This window comes from Aspergillus pseudotamarii (genome assembly GCF_009193445.1).
Source record: "Aspergillus pseudotamarii strain CBS 117625 unplaced genomic scaffold BDV38scaffold_19, whole genome shotgun sequence".
Classification (NCBI taxonomy): domain Eukaryota; kingdom Fungi; phylum Ascomycota; class Eurotiomycetes; order Eurotiales; family Aspergillaceae; genus Aspergillus; species Aspergillus pseudotamarii.
The window spans coordinates 474493-489735 of record NW_022475033.1 but is presented as its reverse complement, the minus strand read 5'-3'; the positions used below and the strand labels follow the sequence as shown (position 1 = coordinate 489735).

The window sequence follows — 15243 nt, the reverse complement described above, 5'->3', positions numbered from 1 at the left end:
GCATCGGATCTTCAGTCCTTCTACAGCATATATCGAAACATCGGCGACCGATCCCCCATCTTCTCCATCTCCTCCTCGTCGTACCCTGACACGTCCATCCGGTCTCGTCTCCGATTGATCATTTGATACGACAGACGAAGGATCACCGCTGCGATCATGCCGGCGACGCAAAAGCCCAGTTCCAAGGCATGCCCAAGGATATAGTTCGGTGCGTCTTGAGAGCGGTAGAAGTTCGATGCCATGGCTGATTCTGTTAGCGTCATGTTCATTCAAACGATAATCACATTTCCAGAGAAAATGTCATACCACCAGCCATATTACCCAGGCCGATCTGAATAGCCATTCCGGACGCACGCTTATAGTCACCAGCGAGGTTGGCGCTGAGCCAGGTGATGTTGCCCGGAAAGGCAGGATATATACCTGTCTCTGTCAGGCTGCTGTTCCCGATTGGTAGCAAATCAGAATGTACATACCGACAACCGAGACGAATACACCGAAGTAAACCACACCGGGGACACCTCTGCCTGTTGAAGCAAGCACGATGATGAATCCGGCGGCGATGAGCCCCATGAAAAAGAGAACAAACGGCGACCGTTGTTTTCGGCGGTCTGATAGCCACGCAGCGACAACGGCAACTACAGCTGCCGTGATGTAGATCGGGACGGTGAGCAATTGGGCCGTCGACGAGGTATATCCGAGATCCTTGATGATCGAGGGGAGGAAAAGCGAGATACCATAGAGAGGACAGGTGATACCCCAGTACACTACGTTATCAGCATTGGTAGCACAATTCGTGGGTGGAGACATACCGATAATGGACACATAAATCTGCCAGTCGAGAAGGGCATCAATGACATATTTCATGCGAAATTCGGTGGCTTCCGAGGTTCCTCCTGTATTTTGAGTACGCAGCATGTGAATCACGAATCTTCGTTCTTCGTCTGTAAGGAACTTTGCAGTTTCAGGGAAGTCATGGATGGCGAAGGGAGCAATGAATGCTACTGCTATGGTGAGCAAGCCTTCCAAAATGAAAATCCAACGCCAGCCGGCGTAGCCTCCAACCCCATCCATTTTCTATTCCATACGTTACTAAGACTCGTTTAGTGGGATTACCGCGGTACCTACTGCAATTCCGTATGCTAAGAGGCCGGAGAACGCACCGGCGATACTGGCAGCACTAAAGAATAAGGCCTGTCGGAACTGAGCGCGGTGTCGAGGATACCACATGGTGATGTAGTATGCCACTCCGGGATAAAGGCCAGCCTCTAATCAGTCGACGCCGTTAGTCCAAGCGGAAATATGATTCGTTGCATCACATGGCCCTGTACTCACCAGCAACCCCCAAGAAAATGCGCGTGGATAATAGTCCTGCATAGTTGTGGACCACTCCCATCAACGTCTAATCCACAACCTGTCAGTCCCTTTACTGTAGTTACCATGAGCATCGGCGATATACCATGACAATACCCCACGCGACCATAAGTAACGGTAGCCACCTTGACGGTCTCATCTTCTTTAGCAACAGGTTACTCGGCAGCTCAAACGCAGCATACGTGAAAAAGAACACCGTCACTGCAAAGACCGATGGTGAGCCCATCATGCCGTATTTGATGAGTAGAGGGGAAGCACATACAACACCAATTGTACTGCGGCCCCGTCATATTTAAATCCTCCAATAATCCCTCGATTTTCGCATTGCCCACATTTCCCCGATCCAAGAAAGCCAGCAGATACAAGACAGCTAGCATTGGAATGATACGAAGGTCCATCTTGCGGAGGACCCGGTTCTCCATCTCCGCACTGTACGTCGGGGGTACATCCTCGTGCGGCCGTTTTTCGTCCCCAGCTTCCAGAGAGCTTTCGGCTACCTTTTCGAGGGCAGCGCTCAACGGCTTCTCTGGATCTAACGCAGATTGACTGTGCATATTGAGAGGTGCGGTGAGGAAACGTGTAGAGCAGCAGGAACCCAAATCAGTGGAGCGATTTGGCGGGAACACGCAAGGTGCCAACCTGCTTATAAACACACAAGGTGCATCTCTCCAGCTACCCCGAGTCCCTCAAACCTTCCTTCAGAACGTGGGGTCACCCCCTCGGGGGCCAAGCCTTGCGTAGTATCGTCCAACTGTGGCGCTTGTGCCAAGTTCAGGCGAAATTGGGCGAGTTTGGGGTGTCCCTTGCTTCGTGAGGTATGTCATGTTGAGCCCAGTAGTATTCGCATCGAAGAGACAGAGAAAATCATGTCGCGTATCATGACTTCGTCCCAGTTATATCCATGTAAATTAACTGCAAGGTCAACAAACGTGGGTTGGTAATCAGTGACACTCCTCCAACTACCCCGGATTCGAAAGTGGGCTTTCGGCCAGATTCAAGCAAGATCGCCGAGATGAAGTGACATTGACCAATCCCGTCGTGCCAGAGAGTGCGGGGTTCCATGCCACCTGTCGCCTTGTTTGTCCTCTCATTCTCGGCATTGGTTGCGAACAAGTCATCCTCACGTGTCTTGTCTATGTCCCCACGGCGGAAAACGACGGATAAAATATCTATGAGGCTCATTTCTCGACTTCGTTGGAGATAATGTGCGTTGAGCCTCGGCGCGATCACCGATAGTCTGGTCTTCTGTTCATAACAACCGGGGAGGTTCCAAATTTGGGTTTTTTTTTTTTTTTTTTTTTCCCCTTTCTTCTTTAGAAGCCTCTTTGTTTTTACTCTGCTTCCTTCTGGGAAGCCCTGATCTGTTCGTTACTATTGTGTATTATTTCACACGGTCTTCCATGTTTACGGAACAGGATATATGAAGATATATATCTATTCTATGGCTCATGGTAGAATTGTACATGAAACTCAATAGGATATTCGGAACTTGAACACCATATTCATAAACTCAGATTTGGAACATCTTCTATCCATGTGAAGATATAAAACAAAGGAATAAAAAAAAAAAAAGAAAAGAAAAGAAAAAAGGAAAGTAATGTGCACGATTTGTGACAACCAATTACTGTAAATTTGAAAAGATAATGCCAATGCCAATGTAAGGTGACCAAAAATCACTGACAACTTATAATGGCGCAAGAATTTAACAACTACGAGCACAGTATCTCTGGATTGATATCTTCATTGATAGATACTATGCCGGTTCTCAGGGCTCTCTTCGTAGGTCGGCTAGCTGGAACTGACTTGCGGTATATTACCAAATCTGCTTCTCCTATCTTCTCTCAATGTAATATAATCTCTCGGGAGTGATCTTGCTAAATACCTGATAAGCCATCGTTTTACGATTCGGCGAGGGGATGGCTCACTACCACCATCACTACAATAATAAAGAAAACAAAAAGGAACGAGGTGGAGCAAGGAAGGGGAGAAAAAGAAGACTTCTTCTTCCACACCCAAGCATTATCTGGTAGGATGGTGTGGAATAAGAACTGCAATCTGCTGTGATGCACTGAGCGGGTCCACTGGCCGCTGGCCGATACGGAGTGCAGTGTGCGGCGTATTCCCCGTCCGTCAGTGGCGCATATACGATTCACAGTTCGGCGAAAGAGCCAACATATACGAGTTGGATTGCACTATGGGAATCTCTCTTCACAGATGAGTGGTCTGGGGGAAAGGTTCACTCCCTTTGTGAGAAAGCAAAACGTACAATATGTGGCCGACAAGTACGCAGAGTCAATAATGGACAAGCACTGAGGATGTACCACATCAGGGAAATTCATCAGAAATGGTGCCCATGCTTGAACCGTGTTAGCAGAACCACCTGACTGACGAAATCATCGTTGCCAATGCCTAGTCGCTGGCTGCATACCACTGGGTAGGAATATCGGTGTGATCGTGTACGCTGCATCCAATCAATCAGGACCTCTTACGCGTTGATACGTCTCGGCCTTGACTCGTTTCTTCAGAGCGTTAGAAATGCTGAGGATGTGTCGACCAAAGCCAACAAGACCGCAATTAGGGTTAGACGGGAGGATGACTGGCACATGACCGCGATTAATGCTGAGTATCATAGAGCCGGGATTCCCACCGCACGCCGATGCTCGGCCACATTAGAGGGCTAAAAAGGGCCTGGTATGAGTCGTCTGACTTATTGAGGGTGGTCGAGGTTGTTAGGAAAGACACTTTCGTCTGTAGTGCAGTGAGAGGGTTATTAGTATTCATATGCTATTTAGGAAGGCTCATGCGACTCACAGTCCAAGACGACGCCCACTGAGTTTCACGTCGCTCAGCCGTCTTTAGTATGTTCTCGATTGCGGATCGCCATTGTCCTGCCGTCCTAGCGACCGTCTTGGTAGCGCACTTAGATGGGTGATCGACGCTTCCTTGTCACATAATTAGGTTGTTTTTTCATTTAGCGGAATAAGCGCATGAATAGGGTCTGCAGTGACGTCTCCATATGAAAGAGACTGATCGAGGTAGTGTCAATGGCAGTGTAACTCTGTTTCAGTGGTGTCGGGTGTCTCCCTTGCAAATTCAATTTCGCAACTGGTAAACTTACGAGTAAAATCCTTTCGAGTTAGATTATTATTTTGGCTTTGGTCCTTCAAGAGGGCAGGGAATCTGCACAGCACAGTCCGTCTATGGCGTTGACAACCTTTGTTACCCTGTGGGCATGCGGCTGACCCAGGCAATAGATTTTTTCACTCTACATCCATGGTGTGACACCGGATAGGGGGCTCAGCAAGGCTGAAGGAACAGGATCTCGGTCATGGAGCAAACGGAGATGGTGTGTGGCATGCCACAGCCAAGGCATACCAAGGTTTTTGTGGCAAGACGGCAGAATAATGGGAGGGCAAAAGGTCCCATCTATCCGGTCAAATCTGTATGCAACGATCATCCCGTGGCTCACAGCCGGACGAATAAAATGGTCAGCTTAGCGATCTTCGAGAAGACGCTACTGCGACTTTTGTGGCAAATCCAGTCCTGCACGTCCCAGTCGACGAGCGCAGCGACGCCGGCGCGGACCGGCTAGAAGAAGTCCAGATGCAGGTCCGAGGGGTGGAAGCAAGGATAGACGGCGGGCAAATGAAGTGGATACAATTGATGCACCTGTTATAATGATATACATGATAGGTGGAACTGATGGTCGGTGGTCCGATCCTTTATTACTAACGGATTCAGGAGGAACTGCCAGTTCATGAAGTTGAAAGAGCACGTGCCGTATCAATGAGTCGTTGGGTGGGAAGCACCAGGCACGTGGGGGGAGGGAATTGTATGGCCCTCGTCTATGAATCCTGGTATCGTCTAATTCCTAGATGCTAGCGATAATGGTACGATGGGGGAACAGAAAAGAAAAGTGTATATATCACTCATCATCATTTACAGTTATATAATGCTAACTCATGACTCCGTTTAGTTATCTTGACACTCAGTCCTACTAAGAGTCCATCCTGAGCCCAAGGTGTAGGCACGTGTGTTTGCATGACCTAACAAGGAAGTGCAACGATTTCCAATGACCACATCAGTGGTCATGGAAGATTCCCTGATCCGGGACTGTTTCCAGAACCGGGTTGATATCACTTCTTGAACCTAATAAAATGAATGGAAGGGTATGTTCCTACTAAGGGACTGCCGAGCCTGCAGCCAATGGTATCAGAAGGCTTAATTAAATTATACAGGGGAGGGAGTCTTGGCACCATCAACGCATGGACCAAGCGGGGAGTCGATAGGGAGCTCGTGGTAGCGGTGGGCCCGCTGATTGGGTCAATGCAGCTCCGATGCCAAGCCTGGTCCCGGAGGCAGAGATTGAGGAGTATCACCACGGCCAGTCGTATAAAGATTAGTAGCCATTGACCTCTGCCAAGGGTGCCAAGTACGCCGGTCGTGGGTGAAGCTCTGGTCAGCTCCAAGCCACGGGCGTAACTGCTCTGTGAGCCGACGGCTACGAATCAGACTGCGCGAGCGAGGAACGTGTCCGGTCTGGCGACCACCGTCTAGATGCAATCCCACCGTCATGCGGTGGAAAAGGCACCCTCGTATTGCCTAACGGACGCCCCGACAAGGTGAGACACGAAGTCTGTCACCATCCGGAAAAATACCAGTCGTTTGGGGAGGATTATGTGCAGTAGTAGTGCGGCTAGTGGAGGGAGGAAGTGACTGGACTTAGTAGTACCTGGTCAGTAGTATAGGGCTTGACTCGGAGAATTTTACGGGCCTGTTCGTCACAGAGTTACTTTCCGTGTAGACATCAAATCCCCTCTTTTGTCTTTTTGTTTCTTTTCCTCCATTCTTTTGTTTTTCTATTTTCTATAGAGATATTGAGATCGATTTCTGTGTATTCCTTCGTCCACGGTCGTATGTCCAAGTCAGGGGCCACGTGGGTGCCAACCACTCCTTCCACTGCCGAGAAGGCTTAGATTCTGACAAGAAGCCCCCATAGTATGTGAAACTTTCCACCGTCGGGGCTTGACCGTACAGCTAAGTGGACTAGCGTCTTAGCCTGCCACTGGGTGGTGAACGCCTTCGTTGGAACGCTGTCCCACTTTTCATCTACAACCCTACTAGACGGGGGGCCACCTACATAAAACCTTGCCTCCTGTCATCTTGATCCCTCGTCTTTCTCTGTTCTTCTCTACGCATATCTCATCTTCTCTTCCTTTTGACGAGCATTAGTTAACCCGGTTAACTCTCTCGCTCAAAATGGCGGTGCTCGACGAGTATACCTACGTGTTTGCCATTGGCACAATCTTTGCCTTGTTGGACGCGTACAACAACGGTGCAAGTGAGTCGTCACCTCATGGATCGACCTACGGTAGCACGGGAATGACTAACCTTCTATCTCAGATGATGTCGCAAACTCTTGGGCGACTAGTGTGTCGTCCCGTTCGATTTCCTATCGACAGGCCATGATCTTCGGGACCATCTTCGAGTTTCTCGGTGCCGTCTGTGTCGGTGCCCGTACCGCCGACACCATCAAGAACGGAATTATTCCTGTGTCCGCTTTTCGGGGGGACGCGAGTATTCAGTTACTGGCATTCGCCTGTGCCCTCGCGGCCGCCTCCTCGTGGGTCATGTGGTGTACCCGACACTCCACCCACGTCTCCTCCACCTACTCTCTCGTCTCCGCCGTCGCTGGTGTGGGTGTTGCAACCGCTGGTGCATCCAAGGTGCAATGGGGCTGGAATGATGGAAAAGGTCTCGGGGCCATCTTTGCGGGTCTGGGAATGGCGCCCGTCATCTCTGGCGCGTTCGGTGCCATTATCTTCATGTTGATCAAAGTCATCGTCCACATGCGGAAGAACCCTGTCCCCTGGGCGGTATATTCATCTCCCTTTTGGTTCCTCCTGGCCGCTACCCTCTGTACCCTTTCCATTGTGTACAAGGGCTCGCCCAGCCTGGGCCTGAGCAAGAAGCCTGGTTGGTATATTGCCGCCGTGACATTGGGATGTGGTGGTGGTGTCGCCGTGCTATCGGCAATCTTTTTCGTTCCGTTCGTGCATGCACGTGTGATCAAGAAAGACCAGGATGTGAAGTGGTGGATGTTCATCATGGGGCCCCTGCTTCTCCAGCGCGCGGCTCCGAATGCTGGAGAACAAGCGAAAGTTCCCGACTACGCGGTCGTCCAGGAGGACCACGATGACGTGGCATCTGTCCCCTCGACGGCTGGTTCCACTACCGGAGAGCTTGGCAAGGACCAAACCCAAACAAAGGAAAAGGCCCTTGTTATGGCCGAAACCCAGGCCACTTACCAAGAGCTCGTCGCTCAGGGCGAGGCTAGGTTCCATGCCAGGCTCATGAAGAAGCGTGGCCCCCTGGGATGGGCGATGCGCACCTTGCGGGACAACCCTATGGGCGCCGGTGAGATCTATGAATGGCGGAACATGGTGAGACTGGCCAAGCGGGTGCCAGCCATGATCACCGTGGGTCTGCTCTACGGTATGAACTACGACATCCATGCGGCTCAATCTGGTGTCCACGGCACCCCAGAAGGTGAGCGCATGGCCCGGGTATACGCACATGCCCCGAAGTACCCCAATGAGGTCGAGCACACCTACTCGTTCGTTCAGGTTCTGACCGCTTGCACTGCTTCCTTCGCTCACGGCGCCAACGACATTGGAAACTCCGTGGGTCCTTGGGCCGTGATGTACTCCGCCTGGAGGACTGGCGATGCCCAGCAGTCGAAGGCCCCCGTCCCTGTGTGGCAGCTCGCTGTTCTTGCTCTTACCATCTCTGCTGGTCTCATCACTTATGGCTACAACATCATGAAGGGTAAGTGATGTTGGTTCAGTACTCCGTCGAGATCATTTGGCTAATTATTGTTTCTTCACAGTCATGGGTAACAAGATTACATACCACTCACCCAGTCGTGGTTGCTCCATGGAGTTGGGCGCCGCATTGACCGTCCTCGTCTTCTCGCAATACTCCCTCCCCGTATCGACCTCTATGTGTATCACTGGTGCTACCGTCGGTGTCGGCCTTTGTAACGGTACCTGGAAGGCCGTGAACTGGCAACGAGTTCTTCTGCTCATGATTGGATGGGTTATGACGATTCCTATTGCTGGCACCCTGGGTGGAGTCCTGATGGGTCTCTTCCTGAACGCTCCTCACTTTTCTTCTTAGTCGCTCCTTTTTGACATTCCCCAGCTATGACTCAGCTCCCTGCATATATTAATTTTCCTTTGTTTTCTCTACTTCCATGTAACTACGGCGTGGGATAGCAGACATTATAGCTACGTACTTATAGTAGCATTTTTCTAATATGCGATACCCTATGGCACAAAGCCAGATACCAAGCTACAGAATATTAAGTCTCTAATATTATTCAAGAGAAAGTTATCTAGGACTTGAGTTGATCGGGGTTCCCCGCAAAACCCGCCCCAAACCCAGAAAATCCGCAGAAAACCCGCAAAGGTTATGTGATCTAAAAATCCGAATTTTTCTAGAGTTTCTTAGTAGTTCTATGTCGATCTAAATTTTACATGTATATCTCAAATAACAAGTCTATATATATAGAATTGGTAGAGAGAGACAGCTTTAAAAATAGGTTTAAGGTCCTAGTCTAAACCTATATCGGTAAGGTACATAATTACTAAGTTGTATCTTACTTATCTAGGTCTACTAATAGGTGTTTCAGGTTTTTACAGGGTAGGTTAACTTAAGAGACCATGGGTTTGGGGCAGATACGGGGTATCATATGTGAAACCAGTCCTAGAAGCCAGGTCGAGTTCGGGTCTTAATTTTTGAATCCGAGCCCGACCCGATATCAACTCTACGCCTGACCTACTAGCCGGCGGATTCTAACAAGTTTGATACCATATCGAAAGGTGGCCAGTTTCAACGAAAAAGAGCAGACAAAGCATTTAGTCTTCGTATGTCTTTGGCCATAGTCTGAAACAGGTTGTAACATGTACATGCTGGTATAATTTTATATGCCCGAATGTGGTAGGCCGACGCTGCTCCGTTTCCCGACATCTGCTACCTAGCTAACGGCCTGTTGGCTATGAAATTGGTTCTTTTCATGTAATGGCCAGTCATTGTAATTTTCGTTGGGATCTTGGAAGGGTCCATAGTTGACTCTGCCTCCGCGGTCGTTCATGGCGAAAGGCAGGCCGGATTTGATGCGGCTGACCAAATCCTATATCACACCAGGTCAGCACTTGTGGTTCAACGATACTTGAGAAGACTGTCTCCTACCGGGTTATAAATAAACGGCCGGGCAAATGTGACAAGGTCGATCTTCGCTTGCTTAATCAGGTCCCTTGCCTCCTCGGGGGTGTATTCGTGGTTGACCATGAGCATAGTTCGGCTCCCGGGATACTTGATCAAGTGCCCAAACTGAGACCAAGGCTCATAGCCAGATGGCAGTTCTTTGCCCTCGGGCCTCGGCTGGGATCTGAAGTACGCATCAGTCTCCCGCCCAACCTGACAACCGCGTCGCGAAAGGTTGATAAAGGCGAGATCCCGGCGCATGAGCTCCTTGATGTAATACGTATATGTCTCAGTCAATTCCTCGTAGGAAATGGCAGAATCGTTGTAGTCGTCCGGTGGACAGATCTTGATTCCCACGACCCGGGGACCCCAGACTTCAATGATTGAGTCAAGCACTTCAAGAGGAAAACGACAGCGGTTTTCGGCAGAGCCACCATATTGGTCTATCCGCAAATTTGCGTGCGAGCAGAGGAAGTTGTGGAGAAGGTAACCACTATTCGAGCAAATGTCAGCGTCAGTAGAAATGACTCCAAGCCCAAGAGAAAGGTCACATGACATTACCCTTGTGAAAGAAGCTCGATGCCATCGAATCCGGCCTGTTGAGCCAAAGCGCTCGAATGGCGGAATTGCTCGACAATGGAACTTGGATCATCGATTTCCGTGATGTTGTGTGTATAGCCTGGAGTTCCCTCCAACGTACGGAACTTGCCGCCCTTGGCAGGGACCTTGGATGGGGCGTGAACTGGGGCGCCAGCTTCCTTAAGCATCGGCATATTCTCATTTTGGATTCTTCCTACAAGTTTATAGGTCTCCAAGTGAGCCTCTCCATTCTTGCTCATCTGATCTCTTCTAACAAATATTCAACTCACCTGGATGCCACGGCTGGAAGAAGATCTTGCCTCCAACCTCATGCACCGCGCTGGTCACTTTGGACCAAGCATCCGCGTGCTCCTGGTTATACATCACTGGCGCATGGGGCCATTCAGCACCGTGCGGGCTGATGAATGTGCCCTCGGCAATGATAAGTCCAGGGCCATCCTGCGCTCTACTCACGTAGTGCTTGATACTGGCATCAGTGGGCTTGCTATTATCGATGCAACGGTTCCGCGTCATGGAGCCCATGCAGATGCGGTTGCGGAGGTGGATATTGTCCCCAAGGACAACTGGTTCGAGAAGAATGTCTGCCATTGATTCTTGCGGATGACGATGGGGCCGAAGAGTGCTGCGGCCACTCGAGATGTTGGATCTGAAAAATGGGGTTGGTGGGGCATTGAGGTCATGATGAGGGAGAGAACTTTCAACTTTCAAATATCTGGTAGATCTTGTCCTTTTCGAGGACTGCTCATCTAGATGGGTAGCATTTATAGACGCGATGGGGGTCTGCGCCTATGCCAACCTAGGCCTATCGGTAGAATATACCAAATATTGAACAATGATGTATATTTTGACAACAATGAAGTCTACCAAGAATCACCAAAAAACCTAGTACATGGGTGGCGGCACATCAGTAGGCTGCTTGTCTTGTCCGTCAACCAATCCGTAGTACCAAGTCAAGTCGCGTCCATCATACTCGCGCACATCGAATCTGTCACCAAGGTATTTGAACCGGCTGTTTGTCAGATACTCGATCTCGTAGTGGCCGCGACAACTCAGACTCACAGAACGCTTGCGTATCTCCGTGCTCGGTGGCCCAACACAGAATGGACATTCCGAGCCTTTGACAGTATAACGAAACGAATGGGGATGCTCATGGGTGGAAACGATCTGCCCAAGATTGGATAGTCAGCAGGCGATAGGACATATGCTGGACTCTGGCAGGCCTCATCGACGGCTAACAGGTCCGTGACGAAGACACCAATGGATCGTGGGCAGTCGCAGTCGCAGCAAGCAGATGAGATTGCCTTGCCCGATCGATGGATTGAGAGTTTGTTGACGGATAACCTGATGAACGGGTTTGACGGTGGTAGATTTAACATTTGCATGCCATGATATATAATACTAATAAAATATATTACCTGCGTTTGAAACATCACTGTTGTTGCTGGTAGGAGGACAGGTGCTTCAGCATGTGCAAGAGTGCTCGGCATAGAATGCTGAGCACGCCGACTTCGAATCAATAGTGTTTGTCTAGGTATGACCCGTACTCTAGATCTATCGCTACGTTATATTGTGGGGGCAAGTGCTCACAAATACAGGCATGATGTATACGCCAATGATGGATAGTAATCTCACCCAAGGCCAAAAGTCTTGAGCACTTTTCCCAATGGACCTTATGTATGAAGAGACTTTCATAGGTATTCCATCCGATATATCACTATTCATGTAGTGACTCCTATCGAGGGACCTCAATACAATCCAAGTTCAATGAACAGATCCGGTTTGCCGTGTAGAGCATTTGTAAGCAACCCCCGCCGCCGCCAATGTGACGAACTACAGGGCTCCACTGCCGCTTATAAGAAAGCCGAGCGATCTGCGGCATGCCGAGAAGACCAAAACCTGAACATCTATCATCATTCAGGTTCACGGCGTACTAACAACATGGTCTCCTCCATCTTGATCACAGGAGTAACTGGGTATATGTAAGTGGCTCAACCTTCCACATCCTAGGAGATTAGCAAAAGTTTACGCTCTTGACACTCGACACAGTGGGGGCTCCGTTCTGTCTGCAATCCTCGATCGGAGATCGCAGGGTCATCTTCCACTGAATGTCGGGGGAGTTGTGCGATCTAAAGAGCAGGCTGCCGTGATCAATGATTTGGAAGGTGTTCATTCCATCCTTGTCCAGGATTTTGATGAGCTCAACCGACTAGAAAAATTGGGTGAAGAGTTTGACAGTATGCTGGCATTCTTTCTGTATCATTGGCTAATCGTACGCCATATTTCCCACTGACCACATACAGTTATAATTCACGCAGGTGCAGGTTGGCACACGGAATCCGCGAAGGCCTTTCTCAGGGGCCTTGCTGTGAGACGTTCTACCGGGCAGCAAGCTCACTATATCCAGGTAAGCATCCCGATGTCTTCTGCACCCGCCCCAAGAACAGTATGATGAGTTTTATTACCTCTAGATCTCGGGTACATCGAACCTAAGCGACCGGCCTCATTCGTCAAACTTCATCGAAACACAGATATTCTCCGACGAGGATGATATCTATGGCTATGAAAAGTCCCGCGAGGCAAAGGAAGCCTACTACCAACGCACGACTGATATCGCCGTTGTTGAAACGGGTGAAAGTCTCGGGGTCGCGACGTACGTTATCATGGCGCCAACAATATTTGGCATTGGCACTGGACCTTTCAACAAATGGTCTGTCCAGCTTCCAGCAATCATCGCGGACGCCCTGAAAAGCCAACATGTGAAAGTGATTGGCAATGGCCAGACAATTTGGACACATGTGCACATCGAGGATCTGACAGACCTTTTTGCTTTACTTCTCCGGAAGATTCTTGATGGGTCAGATCTTCCTTCGGGCAGACGAGGGATATATTTTTGTGAGACCGGGGAGCATACGCATCTGGAGATGGCGCAGCGCCTCGCGGACGCAGGCGCCAAACTCGGGCTCTTTTCCAACATCTCTAAAGTGTCCCTGCAGGAAGCGGCGGATGCTTTTGCAGGAGGAAATGCGTTCCGGGCGGAATTATCATTTGGTGCAAAGTAAGTCGCACATTTTCTCTCGGCTTCGCGGAAAGCAGCTGACTGGATATTGTCCGATAGTGCTCGTTGCAAAGCTGCACTCGCCCGTAACTTGGGGTGGAAACCGAGCCGCGAAGATCGGTGGAAGGAAACCTTCGCAGAGGAACTGGAGGAATACGTTCGGAACAAGCCTAGGCCCAAGGCTTTGCCCATTGTAATGAGGCAACGCGAATAAATAACCGAATATCCGTGGAGCTTGGATATTAGAGGTTACCGTAGTTTTCGGCTTAGGGCATCTCTGCAACAACATAGTTAGCATGCGGGGGTGAGTCTCGGTGTTCCTTCCCTGCTCTCAGCATTTGTAGACCTTTATAACATACACAAACTTGCTTTTCTTGTCCTTGTCGTTGGCCCTCGAATACGGGGAGATCTAAATTCAATACATATATTCTTCCTTCAACCAATCTTTACCGTCAGCTACATCATGGCTTTTACAGGAAGACTCTCTGGCAAAGTCGCCATCGTCACTGGAGGGGGTGGTGGTTTTGGAACAGGTAACGTCCAGAAGTTTGTGCGTGAAGGAACCGAAGTAGTCGTTGTCGATATCCATCCCTCTATTGCCACCAGAATCGCCAATAACTTTCCGTCAACACAGGCGTTGAGCCTTCCAGTAGACGTCGCTTCAGAAACGGATCGGAAAACAGTACTGGAGTTCACCATTAGCACATTTCATCATCTAGACGTGGTCAATAATGGTAGGGTGAACCCTGGGACACATTCAACCATCAATGCTCCCGAACAGGATTACGATCTGATGTTAAGCGTTAGCCTCAAAGCCTTGTACTGCAGCAGCAAGGTCGTCGCTCCCTACCTCGTGAAAACAAGTCGTGAGGGCGTCTTTGTCGCAGTTTGGAGTATATCGGCATCTCGCCCTCGGCCTGGTGCGGTCTGTTACCTAGGCTGCTCTTACAACCGCCAGCAAAGGGCTTGCACTCGAGTGGACTGCTTAAGGTGTTCGTTTCAATCTAGTCCAGCCTATATTGGGTGATAGTGAAATGTACGGTCATCCTATGGTCTCTCTCCTATCCCAAATCACGGGCACTGTGCTTACGATGCTTCGGGGGTGACCCTTTGTTCTCTGGCAATGACACTGCCGGGGCCCGAATGAAGGCATTGCAAACGATCCCATTTGGCTGCCTCGCAACTCCGGCAGAAGAAAAGCGCAAGCGCTCGAGGATGGCCTGTGTGATGTGTCATTTGGGCGAAGTCCGGTGCGGCGTGGAAGACTGTTTCCCGTGTCGATACTTGATAAAACATCCAAGAATCATCGTGACTTTTGCCTTCGCTTTTTCCGCTGGTCACCATATAATGGGGGATGGATGGTGCATCCTGTTGATGCGTCGAGAATGTGAACATGTGGCACGTGTCAAAGAATCGACGGCCGGTTAGGGCTGACAACCACCCGATGTGGGAACCTCTACCCACTAAGAGCATTCTCATTATTGGTGAGTTTCTCTCCTTCCCCTCGTGGTATTTTAGGGGTTGGCAACGAGCCTCGCTCTTTTGTCAAACTCTATTACACATTGCCGTGGGCTAGACCCCGACTTTTCTACCCGGTACTCGCCGTCTACTAAGGAGTGGGTTGGTCAAGTTGACATTCTGCCGTGACCTTGGGTGCAAATTCCACCATCAAAAAGTTGGCCAAAGGATCACCGGGTTAACCAATTTAGGCAGGCCATTCCGGGCCAAGACTCGGAGACATCCCACTCAACACTTGGCGTTAGTATTCTATGCTACGACAAATGCTGGCAGATGTAATGGTTTCCGGGTGAGTAAGTACACCATGCTCAGTTGCTAGGCTCTGCGAATAGCTTTCCTTTTGTCTCAGCTTTCAAATGGCCGGAGGATATAGGTATTCCACCTCTGGAAGATGTGATATATCTCCGGTGCATTCGTGAGTATTCAAAATT

At 49.8% G+C, this 15243-nt stretch overlaps 5 protein-coding genes across 5 annotated transcripts; 3 read left to right on the top strand and 2 right to left on the bottom strand.

Moving 5' to 3' along the window:
- Nucleotides 1-1925, bottom strand: BDV38DRAFT_291903 (allantoate permease family MFS transporter; the record flags this gene model as incomplete). Its single annotated transcript, XM_032061873.1, has 8 exons — nt 1-244; nt 307-420; nt 474-764; nt 810-1074; nt 1126-1265; nt 1333-1399; nt 1457-1572; nt 1634-1925. 8 exons carry the CDS (start codon nt 1923-1925, stop codon nt 21-23), a joined length of 1509 nt encoding a protein of 502 aa, XP_031914940.1. The 3' UTR covers nt 1-20.
- Nucleotides 1926-6630: 4705 nt separating this feature from the next.
- On the top strand, nt 6631-8550 carry BDV38DRAFT_291901 (inorganic phosphate transporter; the record flags this gene model as incomplete). The annotated part of the gene is made up of 3 exons (XM_032061872.1): nt 6631-6712; nt 6775-8199; nt 8261-8550. 3 exons carry the CDS (start codon nt 6631-6633, stop codon nt 8548-8550), a joined length of 1797 nt encoding a protein of 598 aa, XP_031914939.1.
- An 859-nt stretch (nt 8551-9409) lies between these two features.
- Nucleotides 9410-10827, bottom strand: BDV38DRAFT_281806 (uncharacterized protein; the record flags this gene model as incomplete). The annotated part of the gene is made up of 4 exons (XM_032059636.1): nt 9410-9565; nt 9625-10132; nt 10201-10432; nt 10509-10827. 4 exons carry the CDS (start codon nt 10825-10827, stop codon nt 9410-9412), a joined length of 1215 nt encoding a protein of 404 aa, XP_031914938.1.
- Nucleotides 10828-12152: 1325 nt separating this feature from the next.
- Nucleotides 12153-13508, top strand: BDV38DRAFT_291899 (NAD-dependent epimerase/dehydratase family protein; the record flags this gene model as incomplete). Its single annotated transcript, XM_032061871.1, has 5 exons — nt 12153-12218; nt 12286-12473; nt 12540-12643; nt 12708-13294; nt 13355-13508. The coding sequence occupies exons 1-5, from the start codon at nt 12178-12180 to the stop codon at nt 13506-13508; spliced, it is 1074 nt and encodes a 357-aa protein (XP_031914937.1). The 5' UTR covers nt 12153-12177.
- Nucleotides 13509-13757: 249 nt separating this feature from the next.
- BDV38DRAFT_281804 (uncharacterized protein) lies at nt 13758-14321 on the top strand (the record flags this gene model as incomplete). The annotated part of the gene is made up of 1 exon (XM_032059635.1): nt 13758-14321. The coding sequence occupies one exon, from the start codon at nt 13758-13760 to the stop codon at nt 14319-14321; it is 564 nt and encodes a 187-aa protein (XP_031914936.1).
- Between the last annotated feature and the right edge of the window lie 922 nt (nt 14322-15243).